Source organism: Planococcus citri, chromosome 1, assembly GCF_950023065.1.
Source record: "Planococcus citri chromosome 1, ihPlaCitr1.1, whole genome shotgun sequence".
Taxonomy (NCBI): Eukaryota; Metazoa; Arthropoda; class Insecta; order Hemiptera; family Pseudococcidae; genus Planococcus; species Planococcus citri.
This window is the reverse complement of record NC_088677.1, coordinates 1,756,783-1,774,753: the sequence shown is the minus strand read 5'-3', so window position 1 is coordinate 1,774,753 and position 17,971 is coordinate 1,756,783. Positions and strand designations below refer to the sequence as shown.

General features: G+C 34.3%; 4 protein-coding genes across 5 annotated transcripts in view; 3 read left to right on the top strand and 1 right to left on the bottom strand.

The window, feature by feature from the left end:
• Positions 1-252: 252 nt before the first annotated feature.
• On the top strand, positions 253-4,030 carry lili (LMBR1-like protein). Its single transcript, XM_065362392.1, has 13 exons — positions 253-552; positions 676-852; positions 919-1,043; positions 1,127-1,266; positions 1,348-1,451; positions 1,541-1,670; positions 1,747-1,815; positions 1,899-2,028; positions 2,105-2,277; positions 2,358-2,512; positions 2,590-2,821; positions 2,948-3,104; positions 3,187-4,030. Exons 2-13 carry the CDS (start codon positions 790-792, stop codon positions 3,281-3,283), a joined length of 1,575 nt encoding a protein of 524 aa, XP_065218464.1. The 5' UTR covers positions 253-552; positions 676-789; the 3' UTR covers positions 3,284-4,030.
• Positions 4,031-4,151: 121 nt separating this feature from the next.
• On the bottom strand, positions 4,152-5,758 carry Yod1 (Yod1 deubiquitinase). The gene is made up of 3 exons (XM_065362402.1): positions 5,194-5,758; positions 4,798-5,114; positions 4,152-4,727 (listed from the first exon to the last, which is right to left on the bottom strand). Exons 1-3 carry the CDS (start codon positions 5,651-5,653, stop codon positions 4,509-4,511), a joined length of 996 nt encoding a protein of 331 aa, XP_065218474.1. The 5' UTR covers positions 5,654-5,758; the 3' UTR covers positions 4,152-4,508.
• Positions 5,759-5,966: 208 nt separating this feature from the next.
• Positions 5,967-8,285, top strand: LOC135844259 (tyrosine-protein phosphatase non-receptor type 1-like). 2 transcript variants are annotated; one of them, XM_065362421.1, is made up of 5 exons: positions 5,967-6,282; positions 6,351-6,422; positions 6,543-6,674; positions 6,756-7,139; positions 7,969-8,285. In XM_065362421.1, the coding sequence occupies exons 1-5, from the start codon at positions 6,181-6,183 to the stop codon at positions 8,110-8,112; spliced, it is 834 nt and encodes a 277-aa protein (XP_065218493.1). In that variant the 5' UTR covers positions 5,967-6,180; the 3' UTR covers positions 8,113-8,285. The 2 variants fall into 2 exon arrangements, with proteins under 2 accessions (XP_065218493.1, XP_065218486.1); XM_065362414.1 differs by having other exon boundaries at positions 6,336-6,422.
• A 3,657-nt stretch (positions 8,286-11,942) lies between these two features.
• Positions 11,943-17,971, top strand: part of LOC135844230 (acetylcholine receptor subunit alpha-like) — a 190,347-nt gene continuing 184,318 nt past the window's right edge. The window contains exon 1 of the mRNA XM_065362381.1: positions 11,943-12,239. The gene's annotated coding sequence lies outside the window, so the exon portion shown is untranslated. The remainder of the gene's footprint in view (positions 12,240-17,971) is intronic.

The window sequence follows — 17,971 nt, the reverse complement described above, 5'->3', positions numbered from 1 at the left end:
TACGGAATTTTTAATGCGCATTTTTTGATTTAGATTTTATTTGCGAGTTGAAATAAATTTTTCCATTCATAAATATCCGGAGAATTGCAAAAAATTTGCATAATTCATAAACTAAAATTTCGGAAATTGCAAATTTTGATGTTTTTACAAAAGCACACACTGATCTTGAGGGCATCGAGAAACAATACGAAACCGAAACCGAAACAGATGAAAACGACTGTTGGAAAAAATGTAATCACAACACCCCTCTTCCATTCACTATTTCTGATGGTTTTCCTTTTATGTACGTCGCACTTCCATCATAAATCATTTATCAAACTCAGTCATATCAATATCCCATCCCGACCGAAATACTGCATTTTTGTAAAATTCATTCTCCTACGGTTTTAAATTTTGGCCGGGAACAATGCTCATGTCAATTTTGCATGCTTTTCCATCGCGAACATAACTACCATTTTTTCTCATCTCATCGCAAATATCTGGAATTCCACGCTATTCAAGAAAATCCATATCAACATCAACTCGTTTTACACACCTGAGTAGGATGTTTTCGTAAGTATTTTAAATTTTAAATTCTCTCAAGTTGTTCTATCGTCGTGGCTCAACGTGTTGTTAAAAAACGCATTGCTTCGACCTTATTATTCGACGATCTTAAGTCTTAATTTATTTTTACAGTGTTCGTAGATTCATCAATGACTTGAATTTTTATCATTTCTTTGTGCTAAACTCTGTACAAAGCGTTTAATTACGTTTACATTGATGCGACGAGTATCCGAATCCGGTGGATAAATGATGGACGATGATCCAGATTTAAGAGAGCAGATTTTCCATAATACTGTCAGAGAGAATATTGTAAGTGACTGAACCAATTTTTACAATGTTAATATGCTCTAGTTCTTAAAATAGACTTTTTCGCAGATTTTTCTGTTGTTGTTTTTACTATTGTACGTATCCAGTTATGCGGTCATCGGTCAATTCAAAAGGAAAGATGACGAAGATTATATTACCGAAGACAGCGACGACGTATTAGTCTACCAAATAAGGTAACGATAGGTGAATTTCAATGCGTTTTGTGACTACGAATTATCCATATTAATGTTGAATTTTCTTTTGAAATTTTGATTAGCTTATGGCTCTGTACATTTTCGCTGGCCATATCAGCAGGCGCTGCTTTTCTATTGCCATTCTCGATTGCGAGTAATGAAGTTTTACTACTGTATCCGAACAGTTATTACGTACAATGGCTGAATCATTCTCTCGTACAAGGTAAAATACTCGTATTATCATTTTATATCTGCATATCGTTCGCGTACTGATAATTTATTACGTATTGTTTTGACGTTACAGGATTGTGGAATCATATTTTTCTGTTTTCCAATCTTTCGTTATTTGTTTTACTCCCCTTTGCGTACTTTTTCATCGAATCAGAAGGATTTTCTGGTCACCGAAAAGTCAGTATCATAGCAACCGTCTGTAAAAGAAAAGTAATTTATGCGATGTAAAATTGAAATGTAATAAAACACGCGAATTATTTTTCCAGGGTATCAAAGCTCGTGTTTACGAAACCACGGTTGTGTTATTAATTCTATTCATTTTCATCGGAGGTATTACGTATTTGATATCTTCGCTGATAGATGGTTCCAGGACATCTGGCATTCTCTCGCTGCTAAGTAAGAATTGACTTGCATAGATGATTGAAATTGAAGTATTGATTGGTTCGATGTGTTATTTTATTTTTATCTACAGATTTATGGGGATATCATTTACCGTTCCTGTATTCCTGTATCTCCTTTCTCGGAGTGTTGATGCTGCTTCGTGAGTGATTTCAAAATAAATTTAAGAGTTCTACTTTAATACATATTGGATTTTTACGTTGATTTTGGATTATGTTTTTTCAGTATGCACCCCACTGGGTTTCGCTAGATTATTCACCGTTGTTGGACAATTTTTAGTGAAACCGCAATTTTTAAGGGATATCGAAGAAGAATATTTGGTGGCTACGCTGGAAGAACAATCGATCAGGAGGAGGTAGTTGAAAACAACTATTCTATTTTCAAAAAAAATATACAAATATGATTAACGTTGTGTGATTTACCTGTTGTAGATTAGAAAACGTTTGTGAAACTGGGAAATATTTATCTCCTGTTCCCTTATTCTCTGATGATTTAAAGTATAAACCAGATGAATACGATTCGGTGTTGAAATTACAAAATGGAGCCCTTCGACGTGGTCTCTTGGAGAAATTACAGCAAATTCAAGAAACCGTGGAAGTTCTAGGTGAATAATTTCTCGAAATAATAATCATTCATCGGAAAGGAGAACGACATTGAATTTAATGCTGTTTCGTTTCATTGCAGATTTTCAAAGAAGAACTTCTTTTCTACAGAGAAATTTTATTTATCCTTTAGCGATGATTGTTCTCTTGGCGTTTACGGTGATCACAGTATTCATTGTATTACAGAATACTATAGAGTTGCTTATTGGGTTCAAAGCATTGCCTATCAGCACTCGAGTAAGAAATGTGATTTTTTTTTCTACCATGAAGTTGGAATGAATTGACATTGTTTTCTTTTGATTTTTTTCCCGCAGCAATTTACATTAGGCATTAGTTCATTATCGAAACTAGGTCCGTTTGGAGCAGCGTTAGAAGTGATTTTGATACTGTATTTGACCGTCACCTCCACAATAGGATTATATTCTATTCCAGTATTATCGCAAATACAACCCAAGTTCAAGAAAACCTCGTTTGTTCACTTGATCGTGAATTGTGCTTTAGTTTTAATTTTAAGTTCAGCGTTGCCCTTACTATCGAAGATATTAGGTGAGTGGTGTATCATGAACGGAATTTTTCAGCCTAGTTGAATTGGTTTGGAAATACCAATGAACATTTGCTGATAGAACTTATTTTTTTTTTCAATTCTTAATCGATTTATTTTTTTGATTGAAGGTTTCACGAATTTCGATCTTCTCGGTGATTTTGGCCAAATCGAATGGTTAGGCAATTTTAAAATTGTATTGATTTACAATTTAGTGTTCATGGTGGCAACTGTTTTATGCCTAGTGACGAAAGTCACGGCAAGTGTGCGACGAGAATTGTATCGAAGGTAAGCTACTCTTCATTATCATTGTTTTCAATGTCTTTTTGCAATAATCTTGAATTTTAATCAATTGTAAAACATTTTACAGATTGAAAAGTATTTGTTCTTGGGTTGTCCTGAAGATCAAACCCAGAAATCGGGCTCAAGTTCCTTTCGCTTCGTCTCAATCGTCTAAAGAAGACTGAATGTTTTGCTTATCTTTTCTAGTCGTTGATTTTTTTCCCACCCAGTGCATTGGGTTTTCCACATTTCTTTCAATTCCTTATTCTAATAGCGCAAATATTTTTTTTACTATTCTGTTTTCCTTATGTGTGAATTGCATTGTTTTTTTTTTGTTTTTGTAAAAGTAATTTTGTATTTTTTTTCTTCATTTTGTGTAAATACGAAGTGTTTTATTTTGTTCGTATTTTGTTTTTTTATGAACTATATTCGAAAAACTAGAAGTAGGTTTTTCTGTATTGTGATCACATTGTGTTTTAATTGTTTTCGTTTCTCTTTTTTTCTCCTTTTTATTGAGCTGGACTGTCATTTTCGAGGCAGCCTCAGTGAGAAATAAGTTTAAGTTATGTGTTTTTTCGATTGCATGTTCGAAGTACCTGTACGTAGTAAATAATTGGAGAGTAATTCGTTGTGAGCTGATTAGAAAGTATTTTCTTTTACGCGGGTTCTCGAGAATCTAGATTTTGAATAAAACAGAATCGTGAATTTTAAAACTGACCTTCGGTTATTTTATCATTTTTTACAGTAAATTTCAGAGCACTTGGATTCTGTATGTACAAAGTCCGGAATTAGAAATCAGTGTAAAAAGAACATACTTTCTTACATAGTTGCTCATCGATTGATGAATAGATTAGAATATTCCATGTGTGTAAAATCTTATCACAAAATAATATGTCGTTTTCAATACATTTTTGCCCTGATTTGTACTTTAATCGAAATCGTGTGAAATGACAACTAATTGAAGATAAGAAAAACAACGAAACTACTTATACGATGTGGGCATGATCAAGGTGAAATCGTAACAAAAAAATCGAACTCCAAACACGATCAGAATTATTATACAAACGTATATTGCACAAGAACAACTACAAACTTATGTAGAAACACCGTAAAAATTAAAACACTGCTACGAATTCGCAAAAGTGGAACATTTGGCTTCATCGAGAAAATTTATAGAAATTCCTTCAAGGAACATATAGCAAACTTGTGTTAAAAACATACAACAACTTGGAAGTTTTGAAACTGAATCACAATAAGTAAATGGCGAATATTTGAAATATAAACCTAAACTAACATATGTATCAACTTGTGAAGGCTCGCATTTCAAAAAATTTGCTTAAAAATTTAGAGCAAAACGACAACAATCTTTGGAAAATCAAATACCCGTATTCTTCTCGAGAATAATGAATTTTACTTGGATACTTCGTCAAATTTAGTATGTCCGGTTTGTTCGGCGTGTTTTTGAGCTTCTAATTGACCTACTAAAATTGCGTTGCATTGCGTACAGCATATCATGAATTGATTCACATCCGTGAACTGCCTACTTTCTTTGGCTTCGCGGGCTAATTGTTGAGCATCTCTAAGAGCATCTTCATCGCTGGTTGGGAATATTGTTTGCATGTTTTCAGTCTGAAATATCGAAGAAAAATAGAGATCGGTCTTTTGTAATGATCCAACGCAGCGAATACGAAGTACATACCTGAATAAAATCCATATACAAAGGATCGTAATGAATTCCATCGAATAACAGAAACACTCTGTGATCGTAGTGTTTATCTTCACCGAATCGACTGATCACGCCAGTGACTGAGTTAACTACAGCGATTTCAAAACCATAATGATCGCTTAAAACGGCTAATTCGATGGCACCTCCCCAAGAATTTGGATTCAAAATCCAAGTACAGTATTCTTTATTCGGTTTCCCTAGAATTGCATCGCTGTATTCGTCCGGCTGAGATGATATCTTATCTGCTACTAATTGTCTCATAAACGAGCTAGTGGAAACGTCGATTTTACCTATAAAATTAAGAGAACGTTAGTAAACAGGAATGTGTCGATAAATTCAGTTTTAGTTGATGAAAATTCATCCCCTTACCTGAGAGTACAAAAGCTAGGCTAGTGAATAAGCAAGAATTATCCGAAGGAACTTCTTTCTTTAATAATATGCCTTTCACTTCACGAGGCATCACATCGCTTATATGAGACTTTTGTTCGTTGGAAATGTTTTTAGGCGTATCACTGGAAGTCAATACGTTGGACGAATCTTGACCACTAGCTGTTGACTGAGTTGACGCTTTACCAGCGCCAGTACTCTCTTCCACAAATAAAGTATCACCTGGTTTGATTCCAGCTTGTTTGATATTATCGAATTCGCCAAAATTCAACGCCTTTCGAGGGTATCCAAATAATACTTTTAGGTTCGAACTGGCTATACCTGCAGCTTCTGATATGATATTTTGAAGTTCCGTTAACTTGGTTTCTAAACTGAGGCTGTCCTTTATCTCTATATTTCTGTCTTTGGTTTTCACTTTCAAACTGAAATTACTCGAAGTCATATTGAATTAGGGATTATTAGTGCAGAATTAACTCGATAACGATAAATTTTGAACAGTGCATTTTTTCTTATCATTCTGTGTTGGAAATTTCTGATGTTTTTTGACAAGTAATTCAAGAACGTTATTTTGACTGGAGTGGGTGGAGCAGGAGCTAAAAACGAACGGAACGATCCTTCAGATTACATTTGATACCATTTCAAACTATTCGTTGATTGGCTACTATTGGCTGATCCTGAATTCTGATTGGCTGATGCCATGGTACCGCTTCCAGCTAAAAATGACAAAATAAGGTCTGCAGTTATCAGTAAAAATATTCAAAACATTTTTCATTTTTTTTTCTTGATCAAAAAACTTTAATCAGAATGAGTGCTAAGTTTATAGTATGATTTTTTAGTGTGATTGAATATCAATATCACGAAATCGGGCACGCGATGACATCATAAACATCATCCACCCTACTTTACATTATTCAATTCAATCATAATTGCAGATTTCTTGCACTCTGACTGTGCCATCTGTCATGACTTATGAGTTATGAACTAGAAAATTCAACTCCTGAAATGAGGAATACGCTGAAATTGGAATTTGACAACATTGAGAAGAAAAATTCATGGTCGGAGTTATTTACGGTATGAAGAATGAATTGTACTCATTATAAGGGTGACCAACATAAATAATGTAGGGTCTATTTTCGCAGGAAATGAATGAATTTTCCACCAAAGATGTTCAACGTCCATGTTCTCATTCTTTAGATTGGAATTATGTAGATGTAAGTTAATTGGTTCTTGATAAGTGATAACACATTTACATGATAAAAATTCGTATTGTGATTACACCCATTGCCGTGAAAATCATCTATACAACTCAAATACCGGTATTTTCATATCAGGTGCCTGAAGCTGCACGAAGATACATTGTTGCTAAAGGTCCGCAATTTTGTGCATTGTCAAAGATTTGGATCAAAGTTTGGGAAGAAAATTGTAAAGCCATTGTCATGCTCGGCAATTTTTTTGAATCAAAGGTACTCCACACTCCATGTTGGTGCGTTTTGGTATTAATTTTGCTGCAAGTTGTTGGTTGCATTATGGGTTTTCATTTTCAGTTGAGTTCTACTACATACTGGATAACACCTACACGTTTTTTGAATGCTGCATATCCAGATGAAGGAATAACCGAAGTCGAGCTAATCGATTGCCCATTAACGGTGGAGCAAATCTCGGAAGATGAAAATCCAGATTATGTTGTTCGCAAATTCAACTTGAAAAACACAAAGCTGCAGCAGAACAGGATAATTGTTCATTTCCAGTACATTTCCTGGCCAGAATTTGGTATTCCCCCAACAACTTCAGTATTTTTTAAATTTTTGGATGCTGTTCTCCAAAGTGGCGCTTTCGACTCCGCATATGGTCCCCCACTGATACACTGCTCAAATGGAGGCGGAAGATGTGGTACATTTTGTTTGATTGATGCTACCCTCCAGGTATTGGTAAGTTGAATGAGCTTGTTATTTATAATGTTGAATGTTGAATCTGACTAGTAGAGAATGAAAGTTTCAAAGTGAAACTTGGCTTTTGGGTCTTAAATTCCAAAAACAAAAACTGAAACTTCTAGCTGACTTTTTACTTTCTTGAAAATCATGGATTTTAAGTCAGCTCCACATCGCAGCTATAATTAATCAAAAGTTATATGTGTATCATCCAAACACCTTTCCTTTAAACATGGTTACTTCGACACTTCGACAGCTTGTAGTGAGAAACAAGTGGATAATCAAAGAACGAATATTTATGCTATAAAAAATCACTTCATTGATTGAAACATTATTTTAAAAACCACAGTTTTAAATGATCTGAATTTATTCATATTTGCCACAATGAGCAAGAGTCAGGTCCTCAGTTACAGAATTATTAGATATACCAATACAATATTGTAAAATACATTTTAAAATACAATTTGAAAAAGTATCAGCGCCATATGCGGTAAAGATAATTAAGCTGTAACCATACAAGCTGTGAAATTTGTGACAAAAGTTTGTACAAAAATAGTAATTTAAAAGGGCATTAGATGTTACACAAATACACAGTTCATTTGTCCTCAATCTGATCTGAAAGTAAAGGTAAACATAAAAGACACCTTAAAACTGAAGGCATTGAGGAAATCAATGGATTTTACCCATCTTTTACAATGAAACTTGGCTAGTTAGCTATCTTATAAATTCCAAAATTTGGTAAAAAATATGAAACTTTGTAGGTCACTAGTTAAAGGAGTGAATTATTCGTTTTTTTTTAAAATTACTTACCTGTTTTTAATTTTCGCAGATGACCAGAAAAGAAGTTGAAGAAATCAGTATCTTAAAGATTTTAACGAAAATGAGGAACACTCGCATGGGATTGGTAGAAAATGTTGAACAATTAAAATTTGTATATGCTGCCATAATGGAAAAGATGGACAAAATCCATTGATTTTCTCAATGCCTTCAGTTTTAAGATGTCTTTTATGTTTACTTTCAGATCCGATTGAGGACAAATGAACTGTGTATTTGTGTAACATCTACTGCCATTTTAAATTACTATTTTTTTAAAAACTTTTGTCACAAATTTCACAGCTGAATAAAGTTGAAATCATGGTGAAATAATTTATTGAAAAAACGCACAAAAATCATGAAAAATTATCAAAAATTAATGAAAGTACAAAGTAGATTGACACTTTGAAAAAATTTAGGAAAAATTGAATAAAACATTTGTTAAAATGACTTAAAACATAATAGCGGTCACTTATTCGAAAAAATCAAAATTACCATTTGGAAATTGACAAAACGTACGAAAACTGACCGAAAATTTTGAAAAAAAAAACAAACAAAAGTTTTAAACAGAATGTTATTGTTTCAAACTCAATCATTTATTTTTTAGTTTTAAACATTGTTTTAAACAGTTTTAAACATCTTTCAAGATTTTTCAGCAAAAATTAAGAAGAGTCAAATATTGTAACTGAATATGGGCTCAAAAAGCTTGGGTGTATTTACGAAATTCAAGTGAGCATGACATTTTTCTCCTATTCCGCCTGATATTGGCAATTCAGGTTAGGTACTGGCAATTTTCATTGATTTTATCTTAATTTTTTTAAAATTATGATTTTGATAGGTGTACCTAGGTACCTTTATAAAGGGATTTTCACACTTCTTCCATATTTTTTTTTTTTTTTTTTTTGTTGCCAAATTTGACTTCATTTCATTAGTTTTTGGTGATATAATGTTTTGAAATCCACTGAGTCATGTAGTCTTGTAATAAAAAATCTCAAAGAGCAGAAAACAATGGAAATTAAAATTGAAAATCCGTAAAAAAATTGATCTTGGGATTTTCACAAGCAAACTTAAACAATCAGTTATCTTGCAACAAAAAGTGTATTTGGAGTAAAATTGAACAATTTCCATCTAGCTTTGGGTTTAGATTTATCGCACCGATTCAAGTTGAAAATCAAAAATGAAAAAGCAATGGTAAAAAATTGCTCTTGACGATGCAAAGTATCGGGGAATGATTGTAGCATACTCCTTCTTCATCGAAATGTTTTCTGAACAGTGGTTTTGATCACTTTTTCAGTGGTCAAAAATGTGAAGAAAATTTGGAAAAAGTTGATGACGTTCTGCAACTTCATTGATTAAAATTTTATGGGAAATTCGGAGGCTCCCAGAATTGCTCAAATCGTTTTCAATCGATTCGAGTGAGAGGGGCGGGGTTGAAAATATATACCTAGTCCGGCATATGACAATAGGAGTAATTGCACCCCCCTCGCCGATCCTCCGGAACAACTTTTTTCTTAAAGGGGACATCCTAAGGAACATATTAAAGCAAACTTGCCAAAAAAAAGTTGGCTTTACTAACAAAATGGCGGCCATTTTGATTGACAGGTCAGCCGAAATCACAGATTTTGCGTTTCAACATAGGACTTGCACGAAATTTTTCAAACTTTACAAAGGTAGATCGAAAGATCATGCAAAAATTTATAACCTGTCAAAATTTCAAGTGCTAAAGTGCGTTTTTCGATTTTTGGTGAATTTTTGAAAATCCAATTTAGGCTAAAAATGAGGGAGAAAATCAAAATTTTACCAAATTGACCAAGAAAGCTGAAATTTGGGATATACTCTATTTTCGACAGGCCAAATCGATTGGAAACAGTTTCAAACCGTTTTGAGCAGTTCTGGAGCCTCCAGCGACTTTTTGAAAATTCCTGAAGCCTCCAGCAGATGTTTGAAACTTTAAATTTTCACAAAATTTCATCAAATGGAGATGGAAAGCTGAAATTTACTCTACACTCCTATTTTAACACCTTCTGAAGACGACTTCAGGTGGGTTCAGGTCATTTCAGGGTCTCCAGCGACTTTTTTGAAAATTACTGGAGCCTCCAGCAGATTATTGAAACTTTAAATTTTCACAAAATTTCATCAAATGGAGATGGAAAGCTGAAATTTACTCTACACTCCAATTTTAACACCCTCTGAAAACGACTTCAGGTGGGTTCAAGTAATTTAAGGGCCTCCAGCGACTTTTTTTGAAAATTACTGGAGCCTCCAGCAGATTTTTGAAACTTGAAATTTCCCCAACATTAATTTATGAAATGGAGTTGGCAAGCTGAAATTTATTTCGCAGACTACATGGTGGTTTCAAATGGTTTTGAAGCTTCCAGCTACTTCTAGGAAATTTTAATTTTCCAAAAAAACGTCATACAACCTTTCAAAAAGTTGCTGGAGGCGCCAATACGACTTGAAATTCATCAGCAGTCAACTTCGTAGCGTATTGAAATTAGTTTGCAGAATGAATTTCGACTCTTCATCTTAGTTTGATGAAATTTTGGGGAAGTTTCAAGTTTCAAAAATCTACTGGAGGCTTCGGTAATTTTCAAAAAAGTCGTTGGAGGCTCCAAAATGACTTGAAATTCACCTGAAGTCGTCTTCTGAGGGTGTTAAAATTGGAGTGTAGAGTAAATTTCAGATTTCCATCTCCATTTGATGAAATTTTGTGAAAATTTAAAGTTTCAAAAATCTGCTGGGGCTTCAGAAATTTTCGAAAAGTCACTGGAGGATCCAAAACGACTTGAAATTCACCTGCAGTACTTCGTAGCCTATTGAAATTACTTTTTAGAATAAATTTTAGCTTTACAACTCCAAGTTGATGGAATTTTGTGGGAATTTCGAGTTTCAAAAATCTGTTGGAGGCTCCAGAACTGCTCAAAACGGGTTGAAACCTAAAATTTTGATTTTTTTCCCTCATTTTTGGCCCAAATTCGATTTTCAAAAATTCACCAAAAATCGAAAAACGCACTTTAGCACTTGAAATTTTGACAGGTGATAAATATTTCCATGATCTTTCGATCTACCTTTGTAAGGTTTGAAAAATTCCGTGAAGTCCTATGTTGAAACGTAAAATCTGCGATTTCCGCTGACCTGTCAATCAGAATGGCCGCCATTTTGAAAGTAAGGCCAACTTTTTTTTGGGCAAGTTTTCTTTGAAATGTTCCTTAGGATGTCCCCTATGAGAAAAAAGTTGTCCCGGAGGATCGGGGGGGGGGGAGGTGCAATTACTCCTTTGTCATATGCCGGACTAATAGGACACATTCCAAATTTCAACATTTTGAGTTAATTTAAATTTTTTTGTTCATTTTCACCAAAAATCAAAAAAATGCACTTCGTGCCTCCAGCGAAACAGAAATTTTAGATTCCAAAGTTGATTTTTGAATTTTTAGCGAATTTTTGAAAATTTAAAAACCTCTCAAAATTTTAAAAACGATTCTAACACGTCGTGAATAATTTTACTGTCGAGATTTTAAAAGAAATACGCACCATTTCTCAAGAATAGTAGAATACAGATGTCGATAATAATTGTATAAATGGAACGCAATATTTTATTTACACGAGAAGACGGGTCTAAAATTGGCAAAAATATAGATATACTGATACATATTTCGGTATCATCCATCGGCGAATTGTTGTACCCGCGGTAATCTCGAATAAACGTTGCGAAAAGTTATCAACATTTAATGAAACGAGAGTAATTTCTAAAATCGTTTTATAACGTGTCAAGTAGGTAGGTACGTAGGTAGATAACACAAAGTTTATACGGAATTATTATTTATTTATTTTACTCTCATTTAGAGAAAAGAGAAAAGCGACATGAAACGAACGAACGTACGAAGAAGAGGGGCGGCGAAAAAAAAAACCTAAAGAAAAGACTTTTTAGTAATTTTCACCAAGCGTAGCGCAAGTCTAAACTGAATTCGCCCTTCGGATGCTGACCCGAAAATCGTCGAGTTGTGTTATGGGCGCGCTTGCTCGTAGATGTTATTCAGCTGAAATGCTAGCTGCTGGCTTTAAAACAGTTACCTTCGATATCGTAGTCGTACAATGATAAGCAGAACATCATCCGCGACCTTATGCGATTTTGATTTTCATATTTTCGCGGTTTACCGTCGTCACGGTGTTAGTTGATATGTTTCGTTGACACACGCGAGCACGTTTGTAGTTTTTTTTTTACCAACCATCGTCGCCTGCCGCCTTCTTACGAGTATTATCTTTGGTACATTCGATGAATTTTTATGGGTGAGTACGATCTTGTGATAAATTTCGATGGAAATTTTTCACATTTTTCGTCGTCTTCTTTTATACATTATGCATAGGTATTCGAAATGCGTGGGTATGAAACCAACATTTTCTTATCGAAAATTCGTATTAAGCAGTCGCGAAAAGTATCGAAGGCACATGTATCATTTGAATTTCTCGTTTCCTACTCGTCATTTTGCGTCTTGAGAACACCATGAATATCTGCTTACCAAGTATAAGTGATGTTGAATACTTACAAAGATACATGTGTTTTTCACACAGTGTTTATTAATCATTGAAAGCTGCTTAGTAGCTTGGCACAAGTTGAATTTGAGTTAATAATATGAGTTAACATCTTAATTATCTCAAAGGACGAGTGATTTACTTTGTAGTTGCTTCGAGGTGAGCAGAGGATCCCATTTTATATAAATCCAAAAACTGGAACACAAAATATTCAAGCGACCTAAGTATTCTATCTATGAATGTATTCATATTTGAACAACGTTGTTTTTTTGGGCAGTTTTTTGACCAATTTTTTGAAATAGTTTTTCTCTGTTGATATACTTAAAAGTGAAATATCGAGAGAATGAAACAAGATAATTGCTTAAATGGTACCCTAGGGAGAACATGGCTCGATGAATTTCCCTTCTATTAATCGTGCTCATTGCAATGCCAATTGGTACGATTCTGAATGAGTATAATCAATCGTGTTTTTTACAAACTCAATTTCTCACCCCCCTCCCCCCCAAAAAACCAATCAAACAAATCAACAAATTTTCAATCATTCTGGATCTCTCGACCGAATTAAAAATCATCATCAATCTACAAAAGTAGGTACCTGAATACTTAGTTGAATAAAATTTATGAAAAATAGTTTATTTACGCTTAACATTCTATTCTAGCCATTTTTATCAGATGAAAATTGAGGGCAAGTTCAAACCAAAATGCATGTTTCATTTGCACAATTTCTATTCTAATACTTTTGAAAATTCGCCAAAAAAAATACCGAGAATTCCGTACGAGTATACAGAAAATTTGACCATGACCTTTCCGGCGGCGAGTTTTCGATGGTAAAATTTACAGGAAAGAAAGGGTTGTTGTTGAGATGTCAATTCGCGAGATCAATTTACGCGTTAACTGACTAATTCTTGTGTAAATGGTCAATTACCTCTCCATAGGTCGACGTTTGAGTTTAATTAAATTCTTGTAAACTGATTTTGGATTCGAATGGATTTGAAAAAATTGATATAAATTGGCAAGTTGGAATAATTATTGACAACTCGACCTTAATCTGTTCAGATACTCGAAGTGGAGAGACGAAGATGTAGGTAACCCAAATTCCAGTTTGTGTGATTACTTTAACCCTGTAAAGTAACGAGTTTGGTGAAGATTCTTAATTATTTTGTGAATGATCTGTTTTTCGCTTTGTGAAGTTGAACTTGTAAGTAAGCATGGGAACCCATTGGGTAACTCACAAAAAAATATAGCTATCCATAGAAAATGTGGGATACTACGAGGTTTTAAACGCTCCAAGATGGTTCAAAAATTGCATAAATTGATGTACGAAATCAAACAACATGTAAACGTTTGAGGCTCGAAAATGGAAAATTGTTATTTTCGTGTCTTTTTACGTACTTGCTTGAAATTTCTCTTTTTCCAAAAATTTTCACCTTGAAAGTCGACAAAAAAAACACGTTTTTTTTGCAAGATTTTGATTTTTTTGAGCATACTCTAATTATGTTGCATTGATTTTTGAGCTCCATAAAATATATATGTTAGGTAGGTATGTATATCTCAGATTGTAACTAAATTTATGAAAAAATTTTGCAGAGGGCTTCCCCCTCGTTTTTTTCTACGAATTTTTAAAATTTTTAATCCCTCCTCCACCTCCCAAAAATGGGAATTTTTTGTTGAAAAAATTCCACGCACGTACCTTATTTCTAGTGATCATTTTCTACGAAATTTTCAAAATTTTTAGACCATCCTCTCCAGAGAATAAGAATTTTGAATTTTGAGCATGTATGGGCACATTTCTCGGGTTGAGGTTTGGGTTGAGGTTGATGGGGGGGGGGGGGGTGACTCAAAAATTATCAAAACTAACGTTTTGGATGAGTTTCGTCAAAATTGGAGCTACTCTTAACATGGTTCGTCGATTGAAGATGGTTCCAAGCTGTTCAGGGGCCCTAATTCAAACGTATTTAGGAAATTCCAAATTTTCAAAAAGTCTCATAAAAAGCGTCCAATTTTTTTCAAGATAGGTATTTTATAATTGAGGATTAAAAAATCCACCTAATTCATTTCATTTTGATTTGGCAAAATAAAAAAAGTAAAACAAAAAATTATTTAATTTTTTTGAAATTCCAGTTTTGTAAAGAATCTTATAAAGTTGTCGAAATGAACATTAAGAACAATGAACAGCTTCAATGTACCTACAACTGGGTCATTTCACGTCAATTGGACCAAGAAGTGGTAGGGGGTTTCGGCGATTTTTTTGAAATTTTTCCTGTGGAAAGACCTTCCAAAGGGATGACCAATGGCGCAAATCGCAGCCCACTGGCCCATTTTTAAAGGCAGCCAGGGGGTGTCAAAGTTTTCAGTGAATCTAAAATATCATCCATTTCAGCAGTGGATTACTCGATAACCGCGATACCTACCAAAATGGAACATTTTCCCATAGTTGGGGGTTTTAAAAGTCTTTTTGGTGATATCATGAAAATCAGTGTTGCCACTTTTTTTCGTACAAAAAATTAGCTCAAAAAGTTTCAAAGCGTAGTTGTCATATCGTTCTGACTCTCAAAAATTCTGAAAAAAATATATTATGGACAACTTTTCATCCTGAAGAACATATTAAGAAATTGGGATGGTAACATGTTGCAAAGTTGATTTTAAAAAATTTAAAGTTTGGGAAAAAAATGCGATTTTTTGATTTAAAACACGAAAAAAAGTTTTGATAGGTGAAGATGACCTATTTATTTTTACGTATCTGTTGAAAAAGTTGAAAAACCCCAATCACTCGATGAAATGAACTCCTCACAAAAAAAATCAAAATTCGAAAAATTCAATTTTCAATTTCAAACATCAAAAAAAGTTTAAATTCATTCAGTTGTCTTATTTTGACCTGTTTGTGACGTATTTCATGAAAAAGTTGATAAAAATTACACTCACAACAAAAAAATAAAATTGTGTTCATTTTTTGAATCTTTTCAAACTTTGATTTTTTGTGAGGACCTGCACAACAGTTGTCAACGTCGACATTTACATAGACTATGTTTTTTTCCAACATAATGATGGAAAAGTGATCAATTAATTATTTAGTAGGAATCTTCTGTCCGTACAAAAGCCTGGTAAATGAAAAGTTTCGAAATATTCTCATTATTTCTGATACCTTGACATGCCATCTCGACATGTAGATGTAAAATTTGATGCTCAAAATTTACATCTACAACTATGTCAACAAGTTGTCCAGAATTGAAATTTTTGTTTTAGTGTTTAAAAGTTTAGTAAACATAACAAATTTTTTAGGGTGTTGATGAAATTATTCACTTTTCCACAGTTTGGAGTTGTAGATGATATGATGTTGATATTGTGGATGTATTTGTTGATGTCGAATTTCACATCAACATTTACATTGACACGTCGACATGAAAATGGATTAGTTTAGTACTTTTAGATAAAGTATTGCAGCATCTTTGATATAAGGAATTTCTGTTCAACTTTGTGGTTATACAGACTTTCATCTATACTTCTTCGGAAGTGGACTTTGCATCGATGCTGTTTTCAGCACGAGCAATAGCCACATCAGAAGAAATCGTTTTTGGAAAAAAAAAATTAAAATTTTCAAACTCAAATTTTATAATTTTACGAAGCAGGAGGTCGACATAAATTTTGATGTGAATGTCGATCCATCCACATCCATCACTTTTGGATGCCACATGTCGATGTGAATTTCGACCCTGTGTTGAGCTAATTGTTGACACAAATCAATTACCTCGACACAGGGTCGAAATTCACATTGACATGTGGCATCCAAAAGTGACGGATGTGCATGCCTGCATGGGTCGACATTCACATTTAAATCAGCATGGTCATTGTTGTACCAGGAGTTCATTTCATCGAGTGAAAGGGTTTTGTAAAGAGGGGGCTTAGAATGATCAGAGATGGTAAGAATTATCGTAATTATTGTGCGGGGATTTTCCAAGAATTATTCCCTAGGGAGGGAATATTACCTTGTCTCTATGGTCACAGGCCAATCTGACTAGATCATTTAAAACATCCACAGGAAAACCTGGCAATTGCACAAAAAGGTATGGCAGATTAATCAGACATGCATTAAAATCACATCACTCTCAACCAGATATTGAATTAATGACTGATAAACACTCACCATTGCAATATCCTGATTAATTTAGGATGGGCAAACGCAACCCGTAGGAAAGGTATTTCAACCTCCGCCTAACACTGTACAAGTTGACTGCCTCTCCCTTGCATCCCCTAATACTAGGTGCAGTGGCAGCTATTGGTAGAAAGGCGACACGTAAATATTGCGTACACCTTTTCCATGTCCGGATAATGGAAAGATGATCCAAGAGACCATAAATTAAATCGACATTACGTTAATTTACATTAAAACAAACACTTATTACCCAATAAAATGGACACATCATTTTTAGGGGACGAGGGGGTGGCCCTCGCCTCAGTGGCGTAGCCAAGAGGGGTGGCGAAGGGGGCCATCCCCCCCCTGAGAGCGAAAATTTGAAAGAAAACATGCAAAAATGGACGTTTTTTTGTTGTTTGGACCCATTTTTTCCAAAAATTTTCGCTCTCGCTTCGCTCGAGCAGTAATTTTGCCTTCATTTTCATGAAATCACCACACATTACAATAGATTTCCAGAAAATTACCCCTCATTTCGATTTTTCATGCCTAAAAATCTGGTTTTGCCCCCTCCTTGAGAAAATCCTGGCTACGCCACTGCCTCGCCTGCGTGTGTATTTTCACCATTGACAATCAGCAGTAGCTTACTCGCAAGACAGCAAACCAAGAGTGATTCGTGTTGGTTTTGCATCTTCATGTTGGACCGAAGATGTAAAGAAAGAACCTTGCATGTATACCTGTTTTTTCCCACTCTAATGGAAGAATTACATTACTATTTCCCTATAGGAGAATTACATTACGAACCACCTATGGTGGTTAAGGCAATACTGCTCATCACAGTTTTTTCAACTTTTTCAATAGATAGGTACGTAAAAATAGGGGTCGAATGGGTCATCTTCACCTATCAAAACTTTTTTTCGTGTTTTAAATCAAAAAATCTCATGTTTTCACAACTTTAAATTTCTTAAAATCAACTTTGCAACATGTTACCATCCCAATTTTTTAATATGTTGTTCAGCATGAACAGTTGTCCATAATATATTTTTTTCAGAATTTTTGAGAGTCGGAACGATATGAAAACTACGCTTTGAAACTTTTTGAGCTAATTTTTTGTACGAAAAAAAGTGGCAACACTGATTTTCATGATACCACCAAAAAGCCTTTTAAAACCCCTAACTATGGGAAAATGTTCCATTTTGGTAGGTATCGCGGTTATCGAGTAATCCACTGCTGAAATGGATGATATTTTAGATTCACTGAAAACTTTGACACCCCCTGGCTGCCTTTAAAAATGGGCTAGGAGGCTGCGATTTGCACCATTGGTCATCCCTTTGGAAGGTCTTTCCACAGGAAAAATTTC

Excerpts from the sequence above, each read along its gene's own strand:
- Yod1 (XM_065362402.1), bottom strand. The coding sequence starts at position 5,653 with ATGACTTCGAGTAATTTCAGTTTGAAAGTGAAAACCAAAGACAGAAAT. Across the intron at positions 5,115-5,193 it reads CCTAGCTTTTGTACTCTCAG|GTAAAATCGACGTTTCCACT; the intron begins GTAAGGGGATGA and ends TTAATTTTATAG. Across the intron at positions 4,728-4,797 it reads TGTATATGGATTTTATTCAG|ACTGAAAACATGCAAACAAT; the intron begins GTATGTACTTCG and ends TCGATATTTCAG.
- lili (XM_065362392.1), top strand. The coding sequence starts at position 790 with ATGATGGACGATGATCCAGATTTAAGAGAGCAGATTTTCCATAATACT. Across the intron at positions 1,044-1,126 it reads GTATTAGTCTACCAAATAAG|CTTATGGCTCTGTACATTTT; the intron begins GTAACGATAGGT and ends AATTTTGATTAG. Across the intron at positions 1,671-1,746 it reads TGGCATTCTCTCGCTGCTAA|ATTTATGGGGATATCATTTA; the intron begins GTAAGAATTGAC and ends TTTTATCTACAG.
- LOC135844259 (XM_065362414.1), top strand. The coding sequence starts at position 6,181 with ATGAGTTATGAACTAGAAAATTCAACTCCTGAAATGAGGAATACGCTG. Across the intron at positions 6,423-6,542 it reads TAGATTGGAATTATGTAGAT|GTGCCTGAAGCTGCACGAAG; the intron begins GTAAGTTAATTG and ends TTTTCATATCAG. Across the intron at positions 6,675-6,755 it reads GCAATTTTTTTGAATCAAAG|TTGAGTTCTACTACATACTG; the intron begins GTACTCCACACT and ends TTTCATTTTCAG.